The sequence below is a fragment of the Mustela nivalis genome (assembly GCF_964662115.1).
Source record: "Mustela nivalis genome assembly, chromosome: 13".
Taxonomy (NCBI): domain Eukaryota; kingdom Metazoa; phylum Chordata; class Mammalia; order Carnivora; family Mustelidae; genus Mustela; species Mustela nivalis.
The window spans coordinates 32,278,180-32,302,814 of NC_139032.1; the positions used below are offsets into that span (position 1 = coordinate 32,278,180).

The window sequence follows — 24,635 nt, forward strand, 5'->3', positions numbered from 1 at the left end:
AACAATGTGATACAACATATTAATAAAAGAAAGGACAAGAACCATGTGATCCTCTCAATAGATGCAGAAAAATCATTTAGCAAAATGCAGCATCCATCCTTGAATAAGATCCTCAACAAAATAGGAATAGATGGAATGTACCACAACATCATAAAGGCCATATAAAAAAGACCCACAATGAATATTGTTCTCAATGGGGAATAACTGATAACTTTTCCACAAGATAAGGATGACCATCCTTCCCATTACTATTTAATATAGTATTGAACGTCTTAGCTTTAGCAAACAACAAAAATAAATAAAAGGTATCCAAATCAGCAATGAAGTCAAACTCATTACTTGCAGAGAATGTGATACTGTATGTAGAAATCCCAAAATACTCCACCAGAAAGTTTCTATAACTAATACATGAATTCATCAATGTCACAGGATATAAAACCAGTGTACAGTTACATTCCTATACAATAATGAAAGAACAGAAGAATAATCAATCCATTTACAATTGAACCAAAATCAAAATACCTAGGAATAAAACTAACCAGGGATGCAAAAGATCTGTACTCTGAAATCAATAGAACATTTATGAAAAAAATTGAAGATGGCACAAAGAAATGGAAGAATATTTCATGCTCATGGATTGGAAGAGTTGACAAACATTGTCAAAATGTCTATAATACCAAAAAAAATCTGCACATTTAATGCAATCCCTACCAAAATACCAACCACATTTTCCAAAGAGCTATAACACACGATCTGAAAATGTGTACACCATCACAACAGTGTACACATGGGTTAGTATCCAATATCTATCAAGAACTGATCAAATTCAACATCCCCAAAACCCAAAAAACTAATAATACAATATATGTTAATGAAATTGAATTTAAATAAAAAATAACTCTGACAGAAAAAGATAAATACTGTATGTTCTCACTTTTATTCTCAACCTAAAAGAATAAAACTCATAGAAATAGGTGAAAGGTAAAAGAAATCCTGAAAAAGAAGCAAAGCTGTGGGAATCATGATTCCAGACTTCAAGCTATATTAGAAAGCGGTAGTCATCAAGATAATATGGCACTGGCACAAAAACAGACACATAGATCAAAGGATCAGAATAGAAAACCTATGAATGGACCCACACAATATGGGAAACTTACCCTGACAAAGCAAGAAAGAATATCCAATGGGGAAAAAAAAAAAAAAAAAAAACAGTCTCTTCAACAAATGATGTTGGGAAATATGCACAGCAACATACAGAAGAGTGAAACTGGACCCCTTTCTTACACTATACACAAAGATAAATTCGGAACGGATGAAAGATCTAAATGTGAGACAGGAAACATTCAAAATCATAAAGGAGATCACAGGCAGCAATCTCCTTGACCTTGGACAGAGCAAGTTTCTCTAGACATGTTTCCAGAGGCAAGAGAAACAAAAGGGAAAATAAACTATGGGATTTCATCAAGATAAAAAGCTCTGCACAGCAAAGGAAACAATGAACAAAAAACCACAAGGCAACCTACGGAATGGTAAAGGATGTTTGCAAATGACATATCAGATATAGGGTTAGTATCCAATATCTATAAAGAACTGATCAATTTCAACATTCCCAAACCCCCCCCCCAAAATCAGTGATCTAGTCAAGAAATGGACAAAAGACAAGAACAGACATTTCTCCAAAGAAGAATTTCAGATGGCTAACAAACACATGAAAAGATGTTCAACTCACTTGGCATTAAGGAAATACATATCAAAACCATGATAAGATACCAATTTACACTTGCTCAGAATTGCTAAAATTAACAACACAAGAAACAACAGGATTGGTCAGGATTCATAGAAAGAGGGACGCTCTTGTATTGTTGTTGGGAACATAAACTGGTACAACCACTCTGGAAAACAGTATGGAGTTTCCTCAAAATGTTCAAAAAACTACCCTATGACCCAACAATCGAACTAGTAGATATTTACTCAGAGGATACAAAAATACTGGTTCAAAGGGGTACATGCACCCTGGTGTATATAGCAGCATTATAAACAATGGTCAAAAATTGATAGAGCCCTGATGTCCCCCAACTGATGAATGGATAAAGAAGTTACACACACACACACACACACACACACACACACACACACACGTATATTACTCATCCATCAAAATGAATGAAGTATTTCCATTTGTAATGATGTGGATAGAACTAGAGGGTTAAGTGAAATAAGTCAGTCAAAGACCAGCAAAGTTTAAAAGAGTAGGTGACCACCAAGCTGGCACTGCAAGAAATATTAAGAGGGGGTTCTATAAAAGAAGAACAAACCCAAAGGTGGCATAGAACAGAAATTTACAGAGACAATCTATAGAAACAAGGAGTCCATAGGCAACGTGATGTCAATAAAAATGTATCTTTCAATAATCACTCTCAATGTGAATGGCCTAAATGCTCCCACAAAATGGCACAGGTTTACAGACTGGATGCAACAACAGGGCCCATCCAAATGCTGTCTACAAGAGACATGTTTGGAACCTAGAGATACACCCAGACTGAAAGTGAAGGGATGGAGAAACATCTTTCATGCTAGTGGATCTCAGAAGAAATCTGGGGTAGCAATTCTCATATCAGTAATTAGATTTTAAGCTAAGAGACAGAGACACAGAAGGACACTACATCATTCTTAAAGTCTATCCACCAAGAAGATCTAACAATTGTAAATATTTATGCCCCGATATGGGAGCAGCTAACTACATAAGCCAACTATTAATCAAATAGTCATATTGATATGAATACATTAATAGTAGGGGATCTTAACACACCATTCTCCAGTAATAGATCATCCAAGCAGATAATCAACAAAGAAACAAGAGCTTTGAAAGACACATTGGACCAGAAGGACCTCATAAATATATACAGAACATTCCACCTTAATACAACAGAATATTCATTCTTCTCGAGCACACATGGAACTTTCTCCAGAATAGACCACATACTGGGTCACAAATCAGGTCTCAACTGATACCAAAAGACTGAGATTTTTCCTTTCATATTCTCAGATCACAATGCTTTGAAACTGGAACTCAATCACAAGAAAACGTTTGGAAGAAATTCAAACACTTGGAAGCTAAAGACCATCCTGCTCAAGAATGTTTGGATCAACCAGGAAGTCAAAGAAGAACTTAAACAATTCATGGAAAAGAATGATGATTTCTTCTTCTTGACCAGGAGAGGGTGGGACTAGATGGTCTCCAGGTCTGAGACTAAAGGCTCTTTAAGTCTTTGAGGTGGGGATGAGGGAGCGTATAGGGTGCCCAGTTATATTTGAATTTCAGACAAAATACAAATACTTTTTAAAAATTTTTTTTATTTATTTGGGAGTAAGAGAGAAAGCATGAGTGGGGAATGGGGAGGGGCACAGCAAATGGGAGAAGCAGACTTTCTGCTGAGCAGGGAGCCCAACATAGGGCTTTATCCCAGAACCTTGAAGTCATGATATGAGCCAAAGGCAGACATTTAACTGACTGAGCCACCCAGGCACCCTAAAAATAATTTTGTTAATAAAAATATGTACCATCTAGTAAGGGGGATATAATTATACTAAAAAATATTGCAGGGGATATAGTTATACTAAAAAGTATTCATTGTTTATCTGTAATAAAAAACAGCTGGGAATCCTATATTTTATCTGGCAACCCTATGGAGGAGGAACAAGTACTTTAAATAAATGGCTTCCCAGGGAGGAAATCCTGAGATTGGGGAAAACAGAGGCCACAATAAACAATGACTTTTTGAAGAGACGAATAAAGGCAGCTTCTTTTATGCCAATTAAGCAATCACAGATGACCCTGTCAGAAATCCAAGCTCATGACTAACATGAGACTGGAGACAAGGAAAAGCAATTTAAAAGATTAAGAACCAAAAAAGAAATCTTGAGAAATAGGGCCAGACAACAGACAGAATAGTCCCATCCAGAAAGGTAAGAGCATGTCCTTCTCAACCATTGTTTTTGTCCAAGAGAACAGGTTTGGGGGGATTGTGGTGGGCTCCTTTGCCCTCCCTCATTGCTTCCCTGATGTTTGGCTGTCCACAAAATCTCTCCTTAATGTAAGTCTCCAGCTTCTGAGGGCTCACAAAGTCTCCTCCTAGATCCTGTTCCTAGACTGCCAAGAAGAAAAACAGAGGACCATGCTGCATCCTGCTTGTGATTCTGCTTGTGTATTCTCCTGTCACTTGAAAGACTGCTTCTCTTGGTTTGGGATGAGGTCCATTTGTTGCACCCACACTATTTGCAGAGTTTACATAGATTTACAAAAACAATTTAATGCAGAATTGGGTTTTGTATCTGTAATTTTTAACATAGGGCTCACCCCTACATTATTTACCTGAGATGCTCAGTGAGTTCAAATAGAATTTCTTTTTTACAATTGGGAAGGAAAAATTACAATAGAAAGGGTTCACATGGCAAATTCCCCACTCGGTTCTCCCACTTCTCTCCTACTATTTTAAAGAGGTTCATTAATATATTAACATAATATTAATAATATATATAATATTAATAATAATTAATATAACTAATATAACTCTATTATCAGAGCTTTGAAATGAGAACTAGAGAGAAGAAAAATACAATGGCAAGGAGAGAGAGAAACTGTTGTTGGTTTCATGAGCTCTTTATCTATTTGTTTGTATTATGGTTTAAAATTTTGTATTCTCTCTCTCTATATATAATATGTTATTATATATGTTATACATATATATACTGTTATATGTGTGTGTGTGTCACACCCACATATTTAAGCCCTATTCATGAGACCTGAATGAGAGAGAAGCAAAAACTGATTTCAGTGGGAGGGAAAACAAATCATTAGACAAAATCAGGTTACGGGAGTCCTCATCTTGTTTTGGAAGGTGTAAATGAATACGCACAAGCCCAGGCATTTCCTTCGCTGGAGGGTGGACTTGGAGAATGCTGCGCTCAGCCACATACCCATATGTTATCTAACTGTCTATATGGCCAAACACTGATATCAATTTAATACTTTTGGAGAGAAATAACTCCTTTTATTAACCAGTCTTGTGCCAGGGAAAATACAGAATGAATAAGAATGCATTTTGTGTATTCAAACGCTTGGAAGCTAAAGACCATCTTGCTCAAGAATGTTTGGATCAACCAGGAAATCAAAGAAGAACTTAAACAATTCATGGACCCACAAATGTGGGGCACCTGTGTGGCACAGTCAGTTAAGCATCCGATTCTTGATTTCAGCATAGGTGATCTCAGGGTGGTGAGATCAAGCCCCACATCAGGCTCTGCAATGGGCATGAAGCCTGCTTAAAATTCTCCCTCTCCCTCTGCTACTCTTCCCCATCTCTTAAAAAAATAATAGTAGTAACAATAAAATGTTATTTTTTAAAAATGCATTTTGTTTCTCTATAAGTTTGTGGTATAGAGTCAAATTGAAGGCAAATGAAGAGACTTCCCCCTCCAATAATAACTCAATTTCAAAGTTTTTTGCTTTTTTTTTTTGTAGTTTCTTGTTTGAACTTAGTTTTCAGTTGGTGGAAGCAGTTAGAAACCTGAGCGATTTCCACTTGATATCAATGAAAAATCAAGTACAAATCCTCTTACAGAGAGAAACCAGAGGGTTCCAGCTATCATTGATGTTCACCTGGAGAGAATGCCTGTGGATATTTGTGAAATGCTGAGTAAGGATGTTCTGAATGTGTTTAAAGGTACCTGTGTGCCCCTGCTATTAGGTTTCCTGTGACCTGCCCCCTTAAGATGTCAAGAGAAGAGGTTCACTTCATCCTTGGTTACCCCAAGAAGGGGCACAATCACTCTTACATCACAGCTGAAGAGTAAGTTCAGTTAGAGAGGAGAAGGGAGTTGGGGGAAATTGGAAGGGGACGTGAATCATGAGAGACTATGGACTCTGAAAAACAATCTGAGGGGTTTGAAGGGGAGGGAGGTGGGAGGCTGGGGTACCAGGTGGTGGGTATTATAGAGGGCACAGAATGCATGGAGCACTGGGTGTGGTGAAAAAATAATGAATACTGTTATGCTGAAAATAAATAAATTTAATTTTAAAAAAAACTGAACCCAGTGAGGTTTGCAGTTTTCTGTTTGATGACACAGTCTGCTGATTTCCACAAGCACATGCCTGCCAGTAAATCTCTCTAGTGTTCATTTCTCTAGAGAGTAAAAACCCTGGCAATGAGGTGAGAGGACCCCATGATCTTACAAGGGCCTCAGTCAAGCTTTTCTGAGGATTTATAGGCAAGGAGATAGGAGTGGTAATAAGTTGGATCTTGGTTTTTTTTTTTTTTCTGCATTCTTGGTTATTAGGCATTTACTAAAGTTTTCGCAGCTGGAAAATATTTGTCCGGGAGCAAGATGACTCTTTCCTCAAGCCTTGTTCTGTCTACTCCACTCAGGCTCCTAGAGATGGTTTGCAGACAGAACAAAGATGAGTTGCCAAAGATCTAGTGAGAATGTAGGCCAGGTATGTGCAACTCCACCTGCAGACTGACCCCAGGGTGAAGATGGTGGTCATAACTTCTACATCATAATTTTATTCTAAGGAAAGGTGTTAATAGTATGAATTAATTTTAAATAAGTAGTTACATCATTCAGCATTTTTAAGTGCTAAGCAATGTATAGTCAGTCTAAGATGCTGTCCTTATCTTTGAAAAAATCTTACAGTGTAGTGCAGAATTAGGCTCAAGAATTATTTTAGCAAGCGTAAGTGCTGTAGTGGGATGACAGGTTGCTGGAACACACTTTGCATGTACTAGAGTACCCAAGAATGAGTTGCTCTAGATTGGGTTCCACCCCCTGAGTAAAGACTCCAACAGGACAAACTAGGTACCCGGTTTTTATTTGAACCAAGTCTTAAGTGGTCTAGTCAGAACTTCCTGCAAACTTGCTCTCCCTTGAGAAGGAACTATTGAAAAATCTTTACTAGAGTAAACTAGTAGGGGCAAGCAAGATGTAGAACCCATTAAAGACACTAATGAAGAATTTAGTCTTCTTTCCTCAGAAGACCCTAGTGGGTTTTTCTAACATCCCTGCATGTTCAGTTGGGAATGGGGATTGGGAGATATTGTTTCAGCTTCTTTATGATGATTCAACAAACTGTATCTCTGTGAAACTTCAATTAAAAAAGAGGTTGAGGGGTTCTCTCAATCAAGAGGGCATAAGCCACTCATGGAGCTTGTAAAATGCAGTTTCCCAAGCATTGCTACCAGAGAGGCTGATTTGGTGGGTCCAGGGGTTGATCTCAGAGTCTGCACTTAAACATGCATCTCAGGTGACTCAGAAGAGATTTGGTAACACTCTGGAGACTCCTACCCATCTGGGTAGTGGGTTCTTTTGGTGTGTCTGGCATATCCTGATATTTTCCACTCTATCAGTCACTGGGTGTGTGTGAATGCAATGTGAATGAGCATAAAGAACCGGAACAGAGCTCTGTCTGTCAAGATGTCCAAAGGGATGAAAACAGACTTTTGGGTGAAATTGGACCACAGGCATTCTAGGAATTGAATCAGCTGCCTTCAGTCACAAGAACCCACTGAATGCTCCTTGTGACAGCTTCATTTCAGGGAAGGGTGATATGGCAGGAAAAGCACCGGTTGGGTATCTTAGGCCAGTTACTGTGAATGTTGGTTCTGCCACTTTCCAGTTGTGCAGTCTTGGGAATTTTACCAGCTTAAAATTGTGGAGATGCCAGCTATGATATGAGCATCATATATATCTCAGAAGATTATTGTGAGGATGAAATAAAAACCTATATGTGGGAGCTTGGCACAATGCTTGGCACCAATCAATGCTCAATGAATTACAGAGTAGCTGCTGAGGTGGTGGTGATGTTGGTGAGTCTTGGTAGGTCTCAGTTCATAATCCACAAAGTAGGTGGACTGACATGCATAATTAGGTCAGAGTTTTTATCCAGCACTGTCATCCATCCCATTTAGATATGAACAGGATAGATTTGATGACTCAGCTACCTTAAGAAGGAGGTGGTCAGGTAGGTGGTATAAGACAAAAATCTCTCCAGAAGAAACCCCAGCTATATCTTGATTCACCTTCAGCTACATGGGCAAGGAGTGAGGGCGTGAGTTTCAGGCAAAGAGGACACAATCATGAATGAGACAAACTCAAGTTCTAATCCTGACTCCATCTTGCGCTACATCTGTATGTCCATTAGCAAGGAACTTAACATTTGAATCTATTTCCTCATCTGTGAAATGGGCATGATGCCTACATTCTAGGGTTGTTGTGAGAATTAAATAATCTAATTTATGTAGAATGTTTATCATGGCACCCAGAGTAGAGTAGATCTTAAGTCAATGTTAATTATTAATACTTTTTGTGGACTGATGGTTGGGGAAAATGTTTTAAACTAGCTCTGATTAAAAGAAAACTGTCTCTGTAAATACATTGTTCACATACAGGTCAGTTGCTACTTCGCCTCTTGTTCCTGGAACTTTGATGCTTAGGCCATGACAGTTAGCACTACTTCTGTGAGCACACATCTGTGAAGCTCCTAAAGAAAGCTCCTGTCCCTGGGTATAGGTGTTGGAGGTGCTGGGTGTTTAGTGAGGTGTAGGGTGGGGAGGGAAACTACTTGGAGAATGGGATATGTGGCTTTGGGCTGGCAAAGCCCTTGTGAAGATTGAAGGTTGATACATGTTTCTTCACAATATAGAACAAGGTTTCTGTACACAGATAGATTTATCTATTTCTTGGGCCAGGGCTGCGGGGATCGGAATCCTGACAATGATCCTGGGAGTTTTGCTGCTCATTGGCTGTTGCTATTGGAGAAGACAAAGTGGATACAGAAGTTTGAGGGTTAGTAAATTTCCACTGCTGGGATCCCTCCAGATCCAGGACCCCCTTTTCCTTCTTTCTCTGAATTTTTGGGAAATGGGATAACATTCTCATAATCACCTTTAGATCTCATTTCTGGTTTTGATGAGTCTTTCTCTACTTTGTACTTCTTGCATCTCTTTTTGCTTCTACCTGGCATGAACTCCAACAAGAAAGTTGGCCCATCTCCTTAGTCCCACTCACAGGAAACTTGAATGCTTGACTATGTGTGTAACTGAGCACAGATAATTTGTGAGGTATGGGGCCAGGAGTCCTGATCCTTTTGCACAGCAAACAGCTGCATGTGAGATGCTCAGGGTCTTAACATTCCTCCTGAGAATTCCCACTGGTTCTGTTCTTTAATTAGTGGCCTCTTTATCTCACTTTGCTGCCTTACCCCTTTCCTCCCAGGTTCCCTGGGAGTTCCAAGTTATAGAAAAAAATTTAGCATACCTAGGGCCCATCCAGCCATTTGTGCAATGAAGAAACCACCCACCCCTCAGCAGCACAAAGTACCACTGGGTTTTTTTAAAATTAAATTTATTTATTTTCAGCATAACAGTATGCATTATTTTTGCACCACACCCAGTGCTCCATGAATTCCGTGCCCTCTCTAATACCCACCACCTGGTACCCCAACCTCCCACCCCACCACCACTTTAATCCCCTCTGATTGTTTTTCAGAGTCCATAGTCTCTCATGACTCACCTCCCCTTCCAATTTCCCCCAACTCCCTTCTCCTCTCTAACTCCCCATGTCCTCCATGCTATTTGTTATGCTCCACAAATAAGTGAAACCATATAATTGACTCTCTCTGCTTGACTTATTTCACTCAGCATAATCTCTTCCAGTCCCGTCCATGTTGCTACAAAAGTTGGGTATTTGTCCTTTCTGATGGAGGCATAATACTCCATAGTGTATAAGGACCACATTTTCCTTATCCATTCGTCCGTTGAAGGGCATCTTGGTTCTTTCCACAGTTTGGCGACCCTGGCCATTGCTGCTATAAACATTGGGGTACAGATGGCCCTTCTTTTCACTACATCTGTACCTTTGGGGTATATACCCAGGAGTGCAATGGCTGGGTCATAGGGAAGTTCTATTTTTAATTTCTTGAGGAATCTCCACACGGTTCTCCAAAGAGGCTGCACCAACTTGCATTCCCACCAACAGTGGAAGAGGGTTCCCCTTTCTCCACATCCCCTCCAACACTTGTTGTTTCCTGTCTTGCTAATTTTGGCCATTCTAACTGGTGTAAGGTGATATCTCAATGTGGTTTTAATTTGAATCTCCATGAGGGCTAGTGATGATGAACATTTTTTCATGTGTCTGATAGCCATTTGTGTGTCTTCATTGGAGAAGCCTCTGATCATATCTTCTGCCCATTTTTTTATATGATTGTCTGTTTTGTGTGTGTTGAGTTTGAGGAGTTTTTTGTAGATCCTGGATATCCACCTTTTGTCTGTACTGTCATTTGCAAATATCTTCTCCCATTCCGTGGGTTGCCTCTTTGTTTTCTTGACTGTTTCCTTTGCTGTGCAGAAGCTTTTGATTTTGATGAAGTCCCAAAAGTTTATTTTCGCTTTTGTTTTGTTTGCCTTTGGAGACATATCTTGAAAGAAGTTGCTGTGGCTGATACCAAAGAGATTACTGCCTATGTTCTCCTCTAGGATTCTGATGGATTCCTGTCTCATGTTGAGGTCTTTTATCCATTTTGAGTTTATCTTTGTGTACGGTGTAAGAGAATGGTCGAATTTCATTCTTTTACAGATAGCTGTCCAGTTTTCCCAGCACCATTTATTGAAGAGACTGTCTTTTTTCCACTGTATATTTTTTCCTGTTTCGTCGAAGATTAATTGACCATAAAGTTGAGGGTCCATATCTGGGCTCTCTACTCTGTTCCACTGGTCTATGTGTCTGTTTTTATGCCAGTGACTTGGTGACCACAGCTTTGTAAGAAAGCTTGAAATCAGGTAACGTGATGCCCCTCGTTTTATTTTTGTTTTTCAAGATTTCCTTAGCGATTCGGCGTCTCTTCTGATTCCATACAAATTTTTGAATTATTTGCTCCAGCTCTTTGAAGGATACCGGTGGAATCTTTATTGAAATGGCATTAAAAGTATAGATTGCTCTAGGCAGTATGGACATTTTAACAATGTTTATTCTTCCGATCCAAGAGCATGGAATGGTCTTCCATCTTTTTGTGTCTTCTTCAATTTCTTTCATGAGTGTTCTATAGTTCCTTGAGTACAGATCCTTTACCTCTTTGGTTAGGTTTATTCCCAGGTACCTAGTTGTTCTTGATGCTATAGTAAATGGAATTGATTATCTAATTTCCCTTACTGTATTTTCATTGTTAGTGTATAAGAAAGCCACTGATTTCTGTACACTGACTTTGTATCCTGCCACGTTGCTGAATTGCTGTATGAGTTCTAGTAGTTTGGAGGTGGAGTCTTTTGGGTTTTCCATATAAAGAATCATGTCATCTGTGAAGAGAGAGAGTTTGACTTCTTCATTGCCAATTTGGGTACCTTTTATTTCTCTTTGTTGTCTGATTGCTGTTGCTAGGACTTATAATACTATGTTGAACAAGAGTGGTGAAAGTGGGCATCCTTGTCGTGGGATCCTTCCCTGATCTCAATGGGAAGGCTGCAAGCTTATTCTCATTGAGGATGATATTTGCTGTGGGTCTTTCATAGATATATTTGATGAAGTTCAGGAATGTTCCCTCTATCCCAATACTTCGAAGCATTTTAATCAGGAAGGGATGCTGGATTTTGTCAAATGCTTTTTCTGCATCAATTGAGAGGACCATGTTAAATTGTTCTATCATATTAAATTGTTCTATCACATTGATTGATTTGCGAATGTTGAACCATCCTGGTAGCTCAGGGATGAATCCCACCTGGTCATGGTGGATAATCTTTTTAATGTGCTTTTGGATCCTGTTTCCTAGGATCTTGTCGAGAATCTTAGCATCCATATTGATTAGTGATATTGGTCTGAAATTCTCCTTTTTGGTAGGGTCTTTGCCTGGTTTGGGGATCATGGTAATGCTGGCTTCATAGAAAGAGTCTGGAAGTTTTCCTTCTGCTTCAATTTTTTGAAACAGCTTCAGGAGAATAGGTGTTTTTTTTTTTTTTTCTTTGAAAGTTTGGTAGAATTCCCCAGGGAATCTGTCAGGTCCTGGGCTCTTTTTTGGGGGGAGGTTTTTGATCACTGCTTCAATCTCATTACTAGATATCAATCTATTCAGGTTGTCGATTTCTTCCTGGTTCAATTTTGGGAGTTTATATTTTCCAGGAATGCATCCATTTCATCAAGGTTGCTAAGCTTATTGGCATATAACTGTTGATAATAACTTCTGATGATTGTTTCTACTTCCTTGTTGTTTGTTGCGATCTCTCCCTTTCCATTCATAATTTTATTAATTTGGGCTTTCTCTCTTTTCTTTTGGATTAGTGTGGCCAGTGGCTTATCGATCTTATTGATTCTTTCAAAAAACAAATGTCTAGTTTCATTGATACATTCTACTGTATCTTTGGTTTCTACCTCATTGATCTCAGCTCTAATCTTGATGATTTCCCTTCTTATGTGTGGAGTTGGTTTGATTTGTTGTTGATTCTCCAGTTCTTTAAGGTGTAGAAAAAGCTGCTGTGTTCTAGATTTTTCAATTTTTTGAGGGAGGCTTGGATGGCTATGTATTTCCCCCTTAGGACTGCCTTTGCTGTATCCCATAGGTTTTAGATCGAAGTGTCTTCATTCTCATTGGTTTCCATGAATTGTTTCAGTTCTTTGATCTCCTGGTTGATCCACGCATTCTTAAGCAAGGTGGCCTTTAGCTTCCAGGTGTTTGAGTTCCTTCTGAACTTTTCCTTGTGATTAAGCTCCAGTTTCAAAGCATTGTGATCTGAGAATATGCAGGGAATAATTTCAGTCTTTTGTTGAGTCCTGATTTGTGACTCAGTATGTGGTCTATTCTTGAAAAGGTTCCATGTGCACTTGAGAAGAATGAGTATTCTGTTGTTTTAGGGTGGAATGTTCTGTATATATCTATGAGGTCTATTTGTTCCAATGTGTCATTCAATGCTCTTGTTTCTTTACTGATTTTCTGCTTTGAAGATCTGTCTATTTCTGAGAGAGGCGTGTTAAGATCTCCTACGATTAGTGTATTCATATCAATATGACTCTTTATCTTGATTAACAGTTTTCTTATGTAATTGGATGCTCCCATATTGGGGGCATAGATATTTACAATTGTTAGATTATCTTGGTGGATAGTCCCTTTAAGGATTATGTAGTGTCCTTCTGTATCTCTGACTACACTCTTCAGTTTAAAATATAATTTATCTGATATGAGAATCACTACCCTTGCCTTCTTTTGAGGCCCATTGGCATGAAAGATGCTTCTCCATCCCTTCACTTTCAGTCTGGGTGTATCTTTAGGTTCAAAATGGGTCTCTTGTAGACAACATATGGATGGATCCTGTCGTTTTATCCAATCTGCAACCCTGTGCTGTTTTATGGGCGCATTTAGGCCATTCAGATTGAGAGTGATTATTGATAGATACGTTTTTATTGACACCGTGTTACCTTTGAAGTCTTTCTTTCTGTAGGTTGTCTCTATATTTCTGTTCAATGTTATTCTTAGGATTTTTCCTCTTTTATAGAACCCCCCTTAATATTTCCTGCAGTGTTGGCTTGGTGGTTGCATAGTCTTTTAAGCCTTGCCGGTCTTGGAAACTCTTTATCTCTCCATCCATTTTGAATGTCAGTCTTGCTGGATAAAGTATTCTTGGCTGCATGTTCTTCTCATTTAGTGCCCTGAATATATCTTGCCAGCCTTTTCTGGCTGGCCAGGTCTCTGTGGACAGGTCTGATGTTATTCTGATGGGCTTCCCTCTGTAAGTAATGAGCCTCTTTGCCCTAGCAGCTTTCAAGAGATTATACCTACAATTATAATTCCTCAATTTGACTATCAGGTGTCGTGATGTTTTTTTGTAATGTATAATCTTGGGTGGAGACCGTTCAGCCTCTAGTACATGAAGCACATGTTCCACTATATCTTCTAGACTTCTTTCTTTCTCCTCCCCTTCAGGGATTCCAATAATTCTGACGTTGGAATGTTTTATGGCATCATTTATTTCCCTGATTCTGTTTTCATGGTTTCTAAGCTGTTTTTTCCAGGCGTCCTCCTGATCCTTTCTCTCTATCTGTTTGTCCTCCAGATCACTAATTCTATCTTCTGTCTCAGTTACCCTAGCTTTGAGAGAGTTTAGATTAGATTGGAACTCATTGAGAGCATTGGGCAGCTCATCCCTGGTAGCTTTCAGCTCAGCCCTAACATTGTGAACATCATCTCTCATCGCTTTCAGCTCAGCCCTAATTAATTCTGTTTGGTCATCCATGGCTTTCTCCAACCTAGCTATTGCCTGGATAATTGTTAGCCTGAATTCTCTTTCTGACATATTGTCTATGTTGATATCCGTTAGCTCTGTTGCAGAAGGTCCATCTTCTGTATTTTTCTTCTGTTGGGCATTCCTCCTCCTAGTCATTTTAGTGGGAGATGACTGAACAGATGTAGCTGGATGTATCAACCATGGTGTAGTCAAGATGCACTCTGGAACACTTCTGAGCAATCAGGATTCCCCACCCAAACGAGAGACAAAAGAAAAGAAAAAGAAAAAAAGAGAGAGAGAGAGAGACAGGAAAGAAAGGGAAGATGAAAGAGAAGGTTCAGCCTAAATGGGCCCTAAGGTAAGATTTATGAAGTAGACAAACAAAAACAGACAAACAAAAAGACTGATGCAAATAAAGGAAGAACCTCATCAAAAAGAACCCCAAGTGTAAGATTTATATACTATCAGGATAGCACAAAAACACAGAAACACTGGTGGAAGACAAAGATGGGAGAGTGGTTATAAATTCTCAGTGTGTGTGAGGAAGGTTGTTTTGATTCTTCCTGGATGTATCTTGATATCTTTGTTAAAGGACTCAACTTTCCTAAGATAAAGGGGGATTGAAAATTAGTTTACCTATATGGGTAGTATTGATTGGGGAAAGGGGATTACTTTGAAGTTTAACTCTATATGAATATTAGAAGATAAAGATAAAAAGGAATATAGACTAAACTAAAGTAAAATTAAAAAAAAAGAAGGAATTCAAAAATAGAAATGCAAAAGAAAAACATAGGTGTATGTATCAAAAAGTTCAGGTTAGAAGGTTATTACAGAATTTGATGTACTGGACAGCTCACTGTGATGTTTATTAGGTTAAAAAGAATTACCTACATATAAAAAAATGAACCAGAATAGTGGGAATGAATGAAAAATAAAAGTTTTCCTATGAAGTGGTGGTTGTTCTCTTGTAGTCCTTTCCCCCCCTCCTCTTTTTTTTTTTTTTCTTTCTTGGTTTGTTTTCTGGGGGAGGGGCCTGCCACGTGGGTTGTCAGTCAATGATGTTAAGTCCTCCCGTGCCTCTCAAGGGGGTGGGCTCTGAGGAAACTGGTTTTTTTTTTTTTTTCAGGCTTTTGTTCTTTGGCGCTTTTTATGTTTGTTCACTTTTTTTTTCCCTCACTTTGACCGCTTTTGATGGTTTTGTAGTTTTAGAGGAAAACAAACTGCACCCTGATCTCCCTCTCAGAGAGAAGCCTCAGTCTGGCTGCAGAGCCTAAATAAGTTCCCCCTTGGCCGCTGGCAGAGCAGGTTCCAAGTTGCAGTCCCTGGGGATGCAGGATCTTTTGCTTGTACCCAAAGCCAAGGCAGTGGCAGCTGTCCGGGCAGCTCTAGACCGCCAGAGAGGTTCCAAGCAGCAATCACACACTGAGATTTTCCCTCTGGCCCGGGTTGGGAGTTCCTGGTCTTTCTGGGTCTAAGAGCGCACGGCTTGCGTGCACCAATTTCAGGGGAGGCTGAGGTTCACGTGCGGGTCTTAGGCTCTGAGAACGGGGCGCAGGTCCGAGAGCACCATGCTGGGCCTTCGTGCACCTCTCTGGGGGGAGAGTTTGGTGCAGGCTCTGAAACAATGGCGCGTATCAAAGGGCACCTTCTGGGCCTTTATACCTCTCTCAGGGGAGTATCTCAGGCTCTCTAGTAGGGCTCTCACGTTCTGCCGCCAGACGTGGCTCCCATCCCCTCACAGGAAACTGACCCCACGCGTTCTCAGGTGCGCTGGTGGCTTAGGGACCAAGAGCTGGTTTCTCCGCCACACTCTCTCTGCCTCAGCGCCAGGGGAGGCTGTCCTGGGACGGGGGACTTAAGCCCCTGTCCCTAGCCATGCGGATTCCCACAATTTCCCTCCCCCCCCCCCGTCCCCGCCGTGATCCTTTGCTCTTTTGGAGTGCTTTCAACCAGTCTCCAAGTTAATGCTGGTCCCCAGACGCAGTGCACTCTCGCTCGTATTGGGGTATTACTTTCCAACCGGTTGCCTCTGGTGGCTCCCTCCCCCTTTTGTTTATCTTCCGATATCAGTCCTCCGTTCTCACTCCGCTTTACCTGCCCACTAGCGTCTTCTCCCCCTGTAGAGATCCAGACGTGTATAATTCTGATCTCAGGCTGATTTCATGGGTGATCGGAGTTCTTTGGTAGGTAATCAGCTCACTTTGGGGTACAAGTTGAAAAGGCGCTTCCTCCTACTTCCCCATCTTGTCCACCACTGGGTTTTTAACATAGCCCATTTTTTCTCTTTTTAAAAAATTTTTAAAATTTATTTTCAGTGTAACAGTATTCATTGTTTTTGCACCACACCCAATGCTCCATACAATCTGTGTCCCCTCCAAAACCCACCACCTGGTTCCCCCAACCTCCCACCCTCTTTTGATGGCCAATGTGGTTTTGATGGAATTTTTTCCCTTTACCTAAATAAGCAGGAACCTAACAAATTACAGCCTAGTCTTAGGGCATCAGTGTCTTCCACAAATGGGAAACATCAACTGAATCTCTAAACAATAAGAACTACAGATTTCACTTCAAAGCCAGGTAGTACTTTAGCTCTTAAGCATCCAAAGGCGTTCTCCATAGTGAGCGATGGAATGAAAGAAGAGTTGCAATTTCTTCTCTCCCTCCCCCCCTTTCTTTTCTTTTCCCTCCCTCTTTCTCTCCCTCTCTCTCTCTCTATTTCTCTTTCTCTCCCTCCACTTTCCCTCCTTCTCTCCCTTTTTTATTACACACTTGAAACTTCGGAGTTGATACATAATGGAAAAAATTCTCTTTGCAAAAGATGTGGGGAAGCCCCATTCCTCACTCAGCAAACAATTTAGACAAAGGTTCTATGTAGGTGGCACTTGGAGCTTGGCAGCCTGAAGAGGGGAAGAGGAAGGTGGCAGCTATAGCTTTGACTTCTTCTCCTTGCCAGGAAGCTTGAGCAGTCCCATTAGTGCCTTTAGTGCCATGATTCACTGTGTTGCCATGGCTGATATCGAAGAGGTTATTGCCTATGTTCTCCTCTAGGATTCTGATGGATTCCTGTCTCCTGTTGAGGTCTTTTATCCATTTTGAGTTTATCTTTGTGTACGGTGTAAGAGAATGGTCGAATGTCATTCTTCTGTACATAGCTGTCCAATTTTCCCAGCACCATTTACTGAAGAGACTATATTTTTCCCATAGGATATTTTTTCCTGCTTTGTTGAAGATTAGTTGACCATAGAGTTGAGAGTCCATATCTGGGCTCTCTGTTCTGTTGCATTGGTCTATGTGTCTGTTTTTCTGCCACTATCATGCTATCCCTTTCCTAATGCCCATTTTGCCAGAATGTCCCAAATACAAATTACAAAAGACAGGGTAAATTCTCACCATTATTGTTCAACATAGTAATAGAAGTCCTAACAACAGCAACCAGACAATAAATAGAATTAAAAGATATTCAAATTGACAGAGAAGAGGTCAAATTCTCTCTTCACAGATGACATGATACTCTATGTGGAAACCCAAAAGACTCCACCCCCAAATTACTATAAATTATATAGCAATTCAGTAATGTGGCAGGATACAAAATCAATGCACAGAAATCAGTTGCTTTCTTATGCACTAGCAATATAACTGTAGAAAGATAAATTAGAGAATCAATTCCATTTACAATAGCACCAAAACCCATAAGACACCTTGGAATAAACCTAACCAAAGAGGTAAAGAATCTATATTGAGGAACTACAGAACACTCACTCATGATCATGGATCACAAGAATAAACATTGTTAAAATGTCTATGCTGCTCAGAGCATTCTATAATTTCAGTGACATCCTGATCAAAATTGATCACCATTGGCATTTTTCAAAGTGCTGGAACAAATAATCTTAAAATTTGTATGGAACCAGAAAAGACCCTGAATCGCCAAGGATATGTTGAAAAAGAAAAACAAAGCTGGGGCATCACATTGCTTGATTTCAAGCTATATTATAAAGGTGTGATCATCAAGACAGCATGATAGTGGCAGAAAAACAGACACATAAACCAATGCAACAGAACAGAGAGCCCAGATATGGACTCTCAACTCTATGGTCAACTAATCTTCAACAAAGCAGGAAAAAATATCCTATGGGAAAAATATAGTCTCTTCAGTAAATGGTGCTGGGAAAATTGGACAGCTATGTACAGAAGAATGACATTTGACCATTCTCTTACACCATACACAAAGAAAATCTCAAAATGGATGAAAGACCTCAACAGGAGACAGGAATCCATCAGAATCCTAGAGGAGAACATAGGCAGTAACCTCTTCGATATCAGCCATGGCAACACAGTGGATCATGGCACTAAAGCAAAAACTAACGATGACTAACATAATAATAAAAAGGGGGGCACATTTGGGTGTTGACACAACCACCGAGGAGCAGCCCACCAGTATGTTGACATTTAGTGGAAAGGAGAAGTTGCTGAGTCTGAAAAAGATTTTAGATAAGTACCATAGGAAAAACTTGGGCTAGGAGATTAGGGATGGACACCGTGCTCATATGATACCTCACTGTGGTTTTCCCCACAGATAGGGAAGGACTTTGCTCTCTGCCACAGAACTCCATTTATGCCTCTAGCATGGAGTTAGCATTCCCTTATAACTGGTTATTTACTTTTTGTCTCTTCCATCCCTTTCCCCCATTAATGAACTAGGACAGAGTATTTCTTACTCATCTTTGTACCTCCAGTGCCTGGCACATAGCAGCCACCCAAATCCTGGCATCAGCATTTAGTTTCATTGTCTGTCATTGACTTGCATGGTGCCTTTAGAGTTTAACTTCTCTGGGCCTCATTTGCTCTACTCTACCCCTAGGCACATGCAATATAACCATGATGCATATCAGTCTTTATTTAATATATACTTTCTTCTATATTTTTATTTAGTTCTATTTGTATACAAAAACATAACAATTGAGTCTTTTAAGGAGTAAACGCACTACAAACTTAATATGTTGGTACGCATTTCCTAATGTCCACAACTACTAGCTTGATGCTACTAGACAAAAATACAATGATTTTTTTCCCTTTCTGCTTCAATACACTCATCTTAAATTTAATTATACCATAACAGAGAGTCTTTAATGTCATAAGCTCAGACACTGAACATTTTGCTTAGTAAGTTCAAATTCAACCTATCATGTCTCTATTCCTCTAGGTCTACACCAGTGATTTGTAGAGTTTCTGGAATTTTTATGAGATGGAGCTGTATTTAAATTCTCTAGTATCCATGTCTAGGGGTGCCTGGGTGGCTCAGTGGGTTAAAGCCTCTGCATTCGGCTCAGGTCATGATCCCAGGGTCCTGGGATCGCCCCCCCCCCCCACCACCGCATTGGGCTTTTGCTCAGCAAGGGACCTGTTTTCCTTCCTCTCTCTCTGCCTGCCTCTCTACCTGTGATCTCTGTCAAGTAAATAAATAAAGTCTTTAAAAAAAAATTCTCTAATATCTGTCAAAAACTGCTGCCATTTATTTTTTAAATTAATATTAAAATTTTGTTTTGAGACTTTCACATGTCTTGAAAAGCTGGGTTGGGAATCAGTAGTCTAATAAATTGGCAAAATTATGTACAGTAGTGCACTAAATACTACATTTAATTGCATAATTACCTCCTTGCTTCCCTTTAGGGATTTTCTTTTCTTTTCTTTATTTACTTATTTAATAGGCTCCACATCCAAAGTGGCAGTTCTTTCATTTCAAAACCAAAAGACATAGAGGTGCCTGGTGGTTCAGTTGGTTCAGCACCCGACTCTTGACCTAAGCCCATCTCTTGGTCTCAGGGCTAGGAGTGGGCTCCACACTGGGCATGGAACCTAATTAAAAAATAATAATAATAGGAGTGCCTGGGTGGCTCAGTGGGTTAAGCCTCTGCCTTCAGCTCAGGTCATGGTCTTGGGGTCCTGGGCTCGAGCTCCATATCAGGTTCTCTGCTCGGCGGGGATCCTGCTTTCCTCCCTTTCTCTCTGCCTGCCCCTCTGCCTACTTGTGATCTCTGTCAAATAAATAAATAAAATCTTTAAAAATAATAATAATAATAGTAGGCCAAAGAACATAAGTGACAATAAAAGCAAGCCTCAGATACCTAAGTTATTCCACATTTAACAACGTATTTTAAGCTTTCAAATGTTCACTCTCCCACTTTCATTGACCATAGGATGGTAACGAGGTTGGTTGGAATTAAGATTTCCTAAAATGTTTCCACTGACTCACAATTTCTTTTGTCTCTGAAAAACATCTTTTGGAAGGGGGATTGCTCTTTGAGGCAACTTTTTTTTTTTTGTAGGAATATGATTTGTGGGGGTGATAGTTATTTTAGTGTTTACCAACTTTATCGTTTCTAGGACATAACACTTTTTGATTCTTGAAGAAGAATTTTGAGATCCCTGCTGACAACTCAGTTTATATTCATGTATCATGTGTTGAGTTTCTCAATACATGATCGGGGGGCCCCTGTGCTCAAATCTCCCAGAGCTCTTGCTAACATGCAGAGCCTGGGACCCTCTATCCCTTGGTCTTCCTTGAGACCAAGGAAGATGCCTTTGAAAATGCATGCTGAAGTTTGAATGCAAATTCAGAGAACTGGCAGTGATTTGGGGGAGTAGATCATGCTCCTAATTTATGGCAGGTGAGAAATTTACAAATAAGAAAAAGAGTAACTGATACTTGAGGTAAAGGGAGAAAATGCATTAAATACCTTACCTGGAATATATTGCTGGGAACTGGGGAGAGAAGCAGAAAATTCCTGTATTCTTACATCAAGTTTAGGGCCCTTGTGCAAATTTCAGACTAGAGTTTAGGAAAACTACTTCTCATCAGTCTGCAGACTGTGTGGTTATCAGCCCCAAACCATGTCTGTCTTCACCTCATTGATGTTCCAAACACTTCTCCCTGAGAAACGTACCTTGATATCCTCTTCCAACCTAGCAGACCCCAGTGATCAATCACAATCTGCAGAAAAGGCTGAAGAGCTGGTCAACATCTGCACAGCCTCCATGTTCCAGCCCTTCTCAGCTGGTACCACAAAGTGTGTGCTGCTAATGCCCCACTGGCTGGATTTGGCTCACTGGTATGTTTAAGTCTGCATTTAAAAAAAAAAATGAATTTGACACCTAGGTGTCAACCTAGGTACAATTAGATATAAAAGTAATATTTTACATGAAAATCTTGATTTCTAGTTTATTTAAAAAAAAAATAGATCTGGCAAATAGTGGCAACTGTATAGTGTTTGTCCCTTTAGATGATATATACTGCCTCCTTTTCTATGGCCCCCACCTGGCCCACCTGACACTTATGCATTACTTGCCCAGTCCTTCTAAGGATCCGAGTACAGCTGGGTCACCCAGGTGCAGGCAATAAGGAATTGATTTGTGTGCAGAGCAGTGGTTCTCCATGTGGCACTGGATCAGCAATTTTGGCAGTATCACCAGGGAACTTGTTAGAAATGCAAATTATGGGCCTCACCCTAGATCCACTCTGTCAGAAATTCTAGAGGTGGGCCCAAAAATCTGTGTTAAACAAGCCATCAGGTGATACTGACACATGCTGAAGTTTGAGAACCACCACAATGGAGAATTTAACAATAATAAAAGCAACTAAAAGTCTCCTTTTTATTATCACAAGGTGTCAGCAATTTCAAACTATGTCAGTGATGAAATAAATACCTCACCATGGTAGACAACTCCTGAAGTCCCCACTTGGGTATGTGTCTCTGCTCTATATAATCTGTTGTAATTCTATTCTGGGGATGGAAAATATCAACCTCTAAACCTATGCAAAGCAAACTGAGCTTTCACCCACCCATCCCCACAATAATTCAGGATGCGTAACTTAGCCTTAGATTGACTTATCATGTTGCAGCTTGACTTGGAAGCACCAGCTACTACCACAACATTCTACAACATCAGATGCATTTGTAGTGTTTAATTTTGGAACACTGAGAAGAAATTTCTAAAAATTTTAAAAATTGGGGAAAAAAGATATTTTGCTGTCATTATGGCAAAGGCAGAAATACACAATGTGTCCATGCTACCAAGTTTTTCCCAAGCTTGTCCTCACTGAGATACCGCACTAGTTTGATCACCTTCACTAACAATCATTCTCTGAAGTTCTGGGATTCCTTTGTAACTCAGTGGGTTAAGCATCTGCCTTTGGCTCAGATCGTGATCTCAGGGTCCTGGGACCAGCCCCACATCAGTCTCCCTGCTCAGAAGAGTCTGCTTCTCCCTCTCCTTCTGCCCTTACCCCTTTCATGCACTCTTTCTTAAAGAAATAATAAAAATAAAAAATCATTCTTTGAGGTTCATTGTTCAGGTTCATTCTTTTTCTCCTTCCCTTCAAAAATATCCATTGACTAATGGGTGCCAGGCACTGTAATAAGTACTTTATTCTTAGTTTAATTCCTACAACTCTTGAGATGTAGGTATCATTATCTTCATTATTACAGATGCAAGCACTAGAATTCAGAAAGGTGAAGTGACTAGCCTGAGGTCCTGTTGCAGATAAATGGCAGAACAAAGATAAAAATCTATTTGTAGAGGCACCTGGGTGGCTCAGTGGGTTGGGCCTCTGTCTTTGGCTCAGGTCATGATCTCAGAGTCCTGGGATTGAGCCATGCATTGGGCTTTCTGCTCAGCCTGCTTCTGCTTCTCTTGCTGCCTGCCTCTCTGTCTACTTGTGATCTTTCTCTGTCAAATACATAAAATCTTTTTTAAAAAATCTATTTTTAAAAATAAATTCAGCTTCCTTCTCTTTTCTTACTGAACTCAATTCTTTTTTTCCCTCATTCACTGACCTTCATGCATTCACATTTCAGGACAAAGGTATTCATGCTGGCATTCAAAGTACCTTAACAAGAAGATGTTCATCTGAGGGGTTTGGTCATCAGGACAGCAAACTGCCATTTCAAGAGAATAATTGTGAACCTGTGGTAAGTTGAGATCCTGCATCTTGGTATTTAATGTATGACTGCTTTTAACTCAGAGGAATAAAATTATTCTAATTTAAAAATCAAGAGTGATGTGAATATACCTGATGCTACTGAAATGGTTAAAATGGTAAATTTTTTAAAAATTTATTTATTTATTTTCAGCATAACAGTATTCATTATTTTTGCACCACACCCAATGTTCCATGCAATCCGTGCCCTCTATAATACCCACCACCTGGTACCCCAACCTCCTACCCCCTCCACTTCAAAACCCTCAAATTGTTTTTCAGAGTCCATAGTCTCTCATGGTTCACCTCCCCTTCCAATTTCCCCCAACTCCCTTCTCCTCTCTAACTCCCCATGTCCTTCATGCTATTTTTTATGCTCCACAAATAAGTGAATCTCAGCATAATCTCTTCCAGTCCCGTCCATGTTGCTACAAAAGTTGGGTATTCGTCCTTTCTGATGGAGGCATAATACTCCATAATGTATATGGACCACATTTTCCTTATCCATTCGTCCGCTGAAGGGCATCTTGGTTCTTTCCATAGTTTGGTGACCCTGGCCATTGCTGCTATAAACATTGGGGTATAGATGGCCCTTCTTTTCACGACATCTGTATCTTTGGGGTAAATACCCAAGAGTGCAATGGCAGGGTTATAGGGAAGTTCTATTTTTAATTTCTTGAGGAATCTCCACACTGTTCTCCAAAGAGGCTGCACTAACTTGCATTCCCACCAACAGTGGAAGAGGGTTCCCCTTTCTCCACATCCCCTCCAACACATGTTGTTTCCTGTCTTGCTAATTTTGGCCATTCTAACTGGTGTAAGGTGATATCTCAATGTGGTTTTAATTTGAATCTCCATGAGGGCTAGTAATGATGAACATTTTTTCATGTGTCTGATAGCCATAAAATGGTAAATTTTATGTTATGTATATTTTATCATAACAAAAACATAAACAATAACAAAGACAAAAAAAAAAAAAACCAGGGAAGTACAGAGATTTTTTTAAGTTGTGTCCTCTCATACCCAGATTTTCCAGGGTCAATGATGATATCCCTAAATGTAAGAGCCAAAGGAAAAACCTGATTCTGGATACAATATTTTTTGGTCTTATGTCTAGTATATTTGTTTTTTTCTGAATGTAGGTATATCTAATGGAGGGAAACAAAGCATCTGTGATTAAATGTATCAGCTGTATAGGCCAACAGGATAGGTGCTGGCCACATGTGGCTATTGAACACATAGTAGTTTGAATTAAAATGTTCTAATACCAAATTTCAAAGACTTAGTATGAGGAAAAGAATATAAATGATTCATTAATTATTTTTGTATCAATTACATGTTAAAATGATAATATTTTTATATGTGGGATTAAATAAACTATATTATGAAAATTAATTTTA

At 39.7% G+C, this 24,635-nt stretch overlaps 1 protein-coding gene across 1 annotated transcript in view; it reads left to right on the top strand.

Annotated features, from left to right (window-relative positions):
* Positions 1 to 3,879: 3,879 nt before the first annotated feature.
* The window catches only part of MLANA (melan-A), a gene marked incomplete at its 3' end in the record, with an annotated part of 31,861 nt that continues 11,105 nt past the window's right edge, over positions 3,880 to 24,635 (top strand). Inside the window, exons 1-4 of the mRNA XM_082697151.1 lie at positions 3,880 to 3,966; positions 5,748 to 5,849; positions 8,745 to 8,841; positions 23,114 to 23,227. Of these exons, the coding sequence (XP_082553277.1) occupies positions 5,773 to 5,849; positions 8,745 to 8,841; positions 23,114 to 23,227 (288 nt within the window). The 5' untranslated portion in view covers positions 3,880 to 3,966; positions 5,748 to 5,772. The remainder of the gene's footprint in view (positions 3,967 to 5,747; positions 5,850 to 8,744; positions 8,842 to 23,113; positions 23,228 to 24,635) is intronic.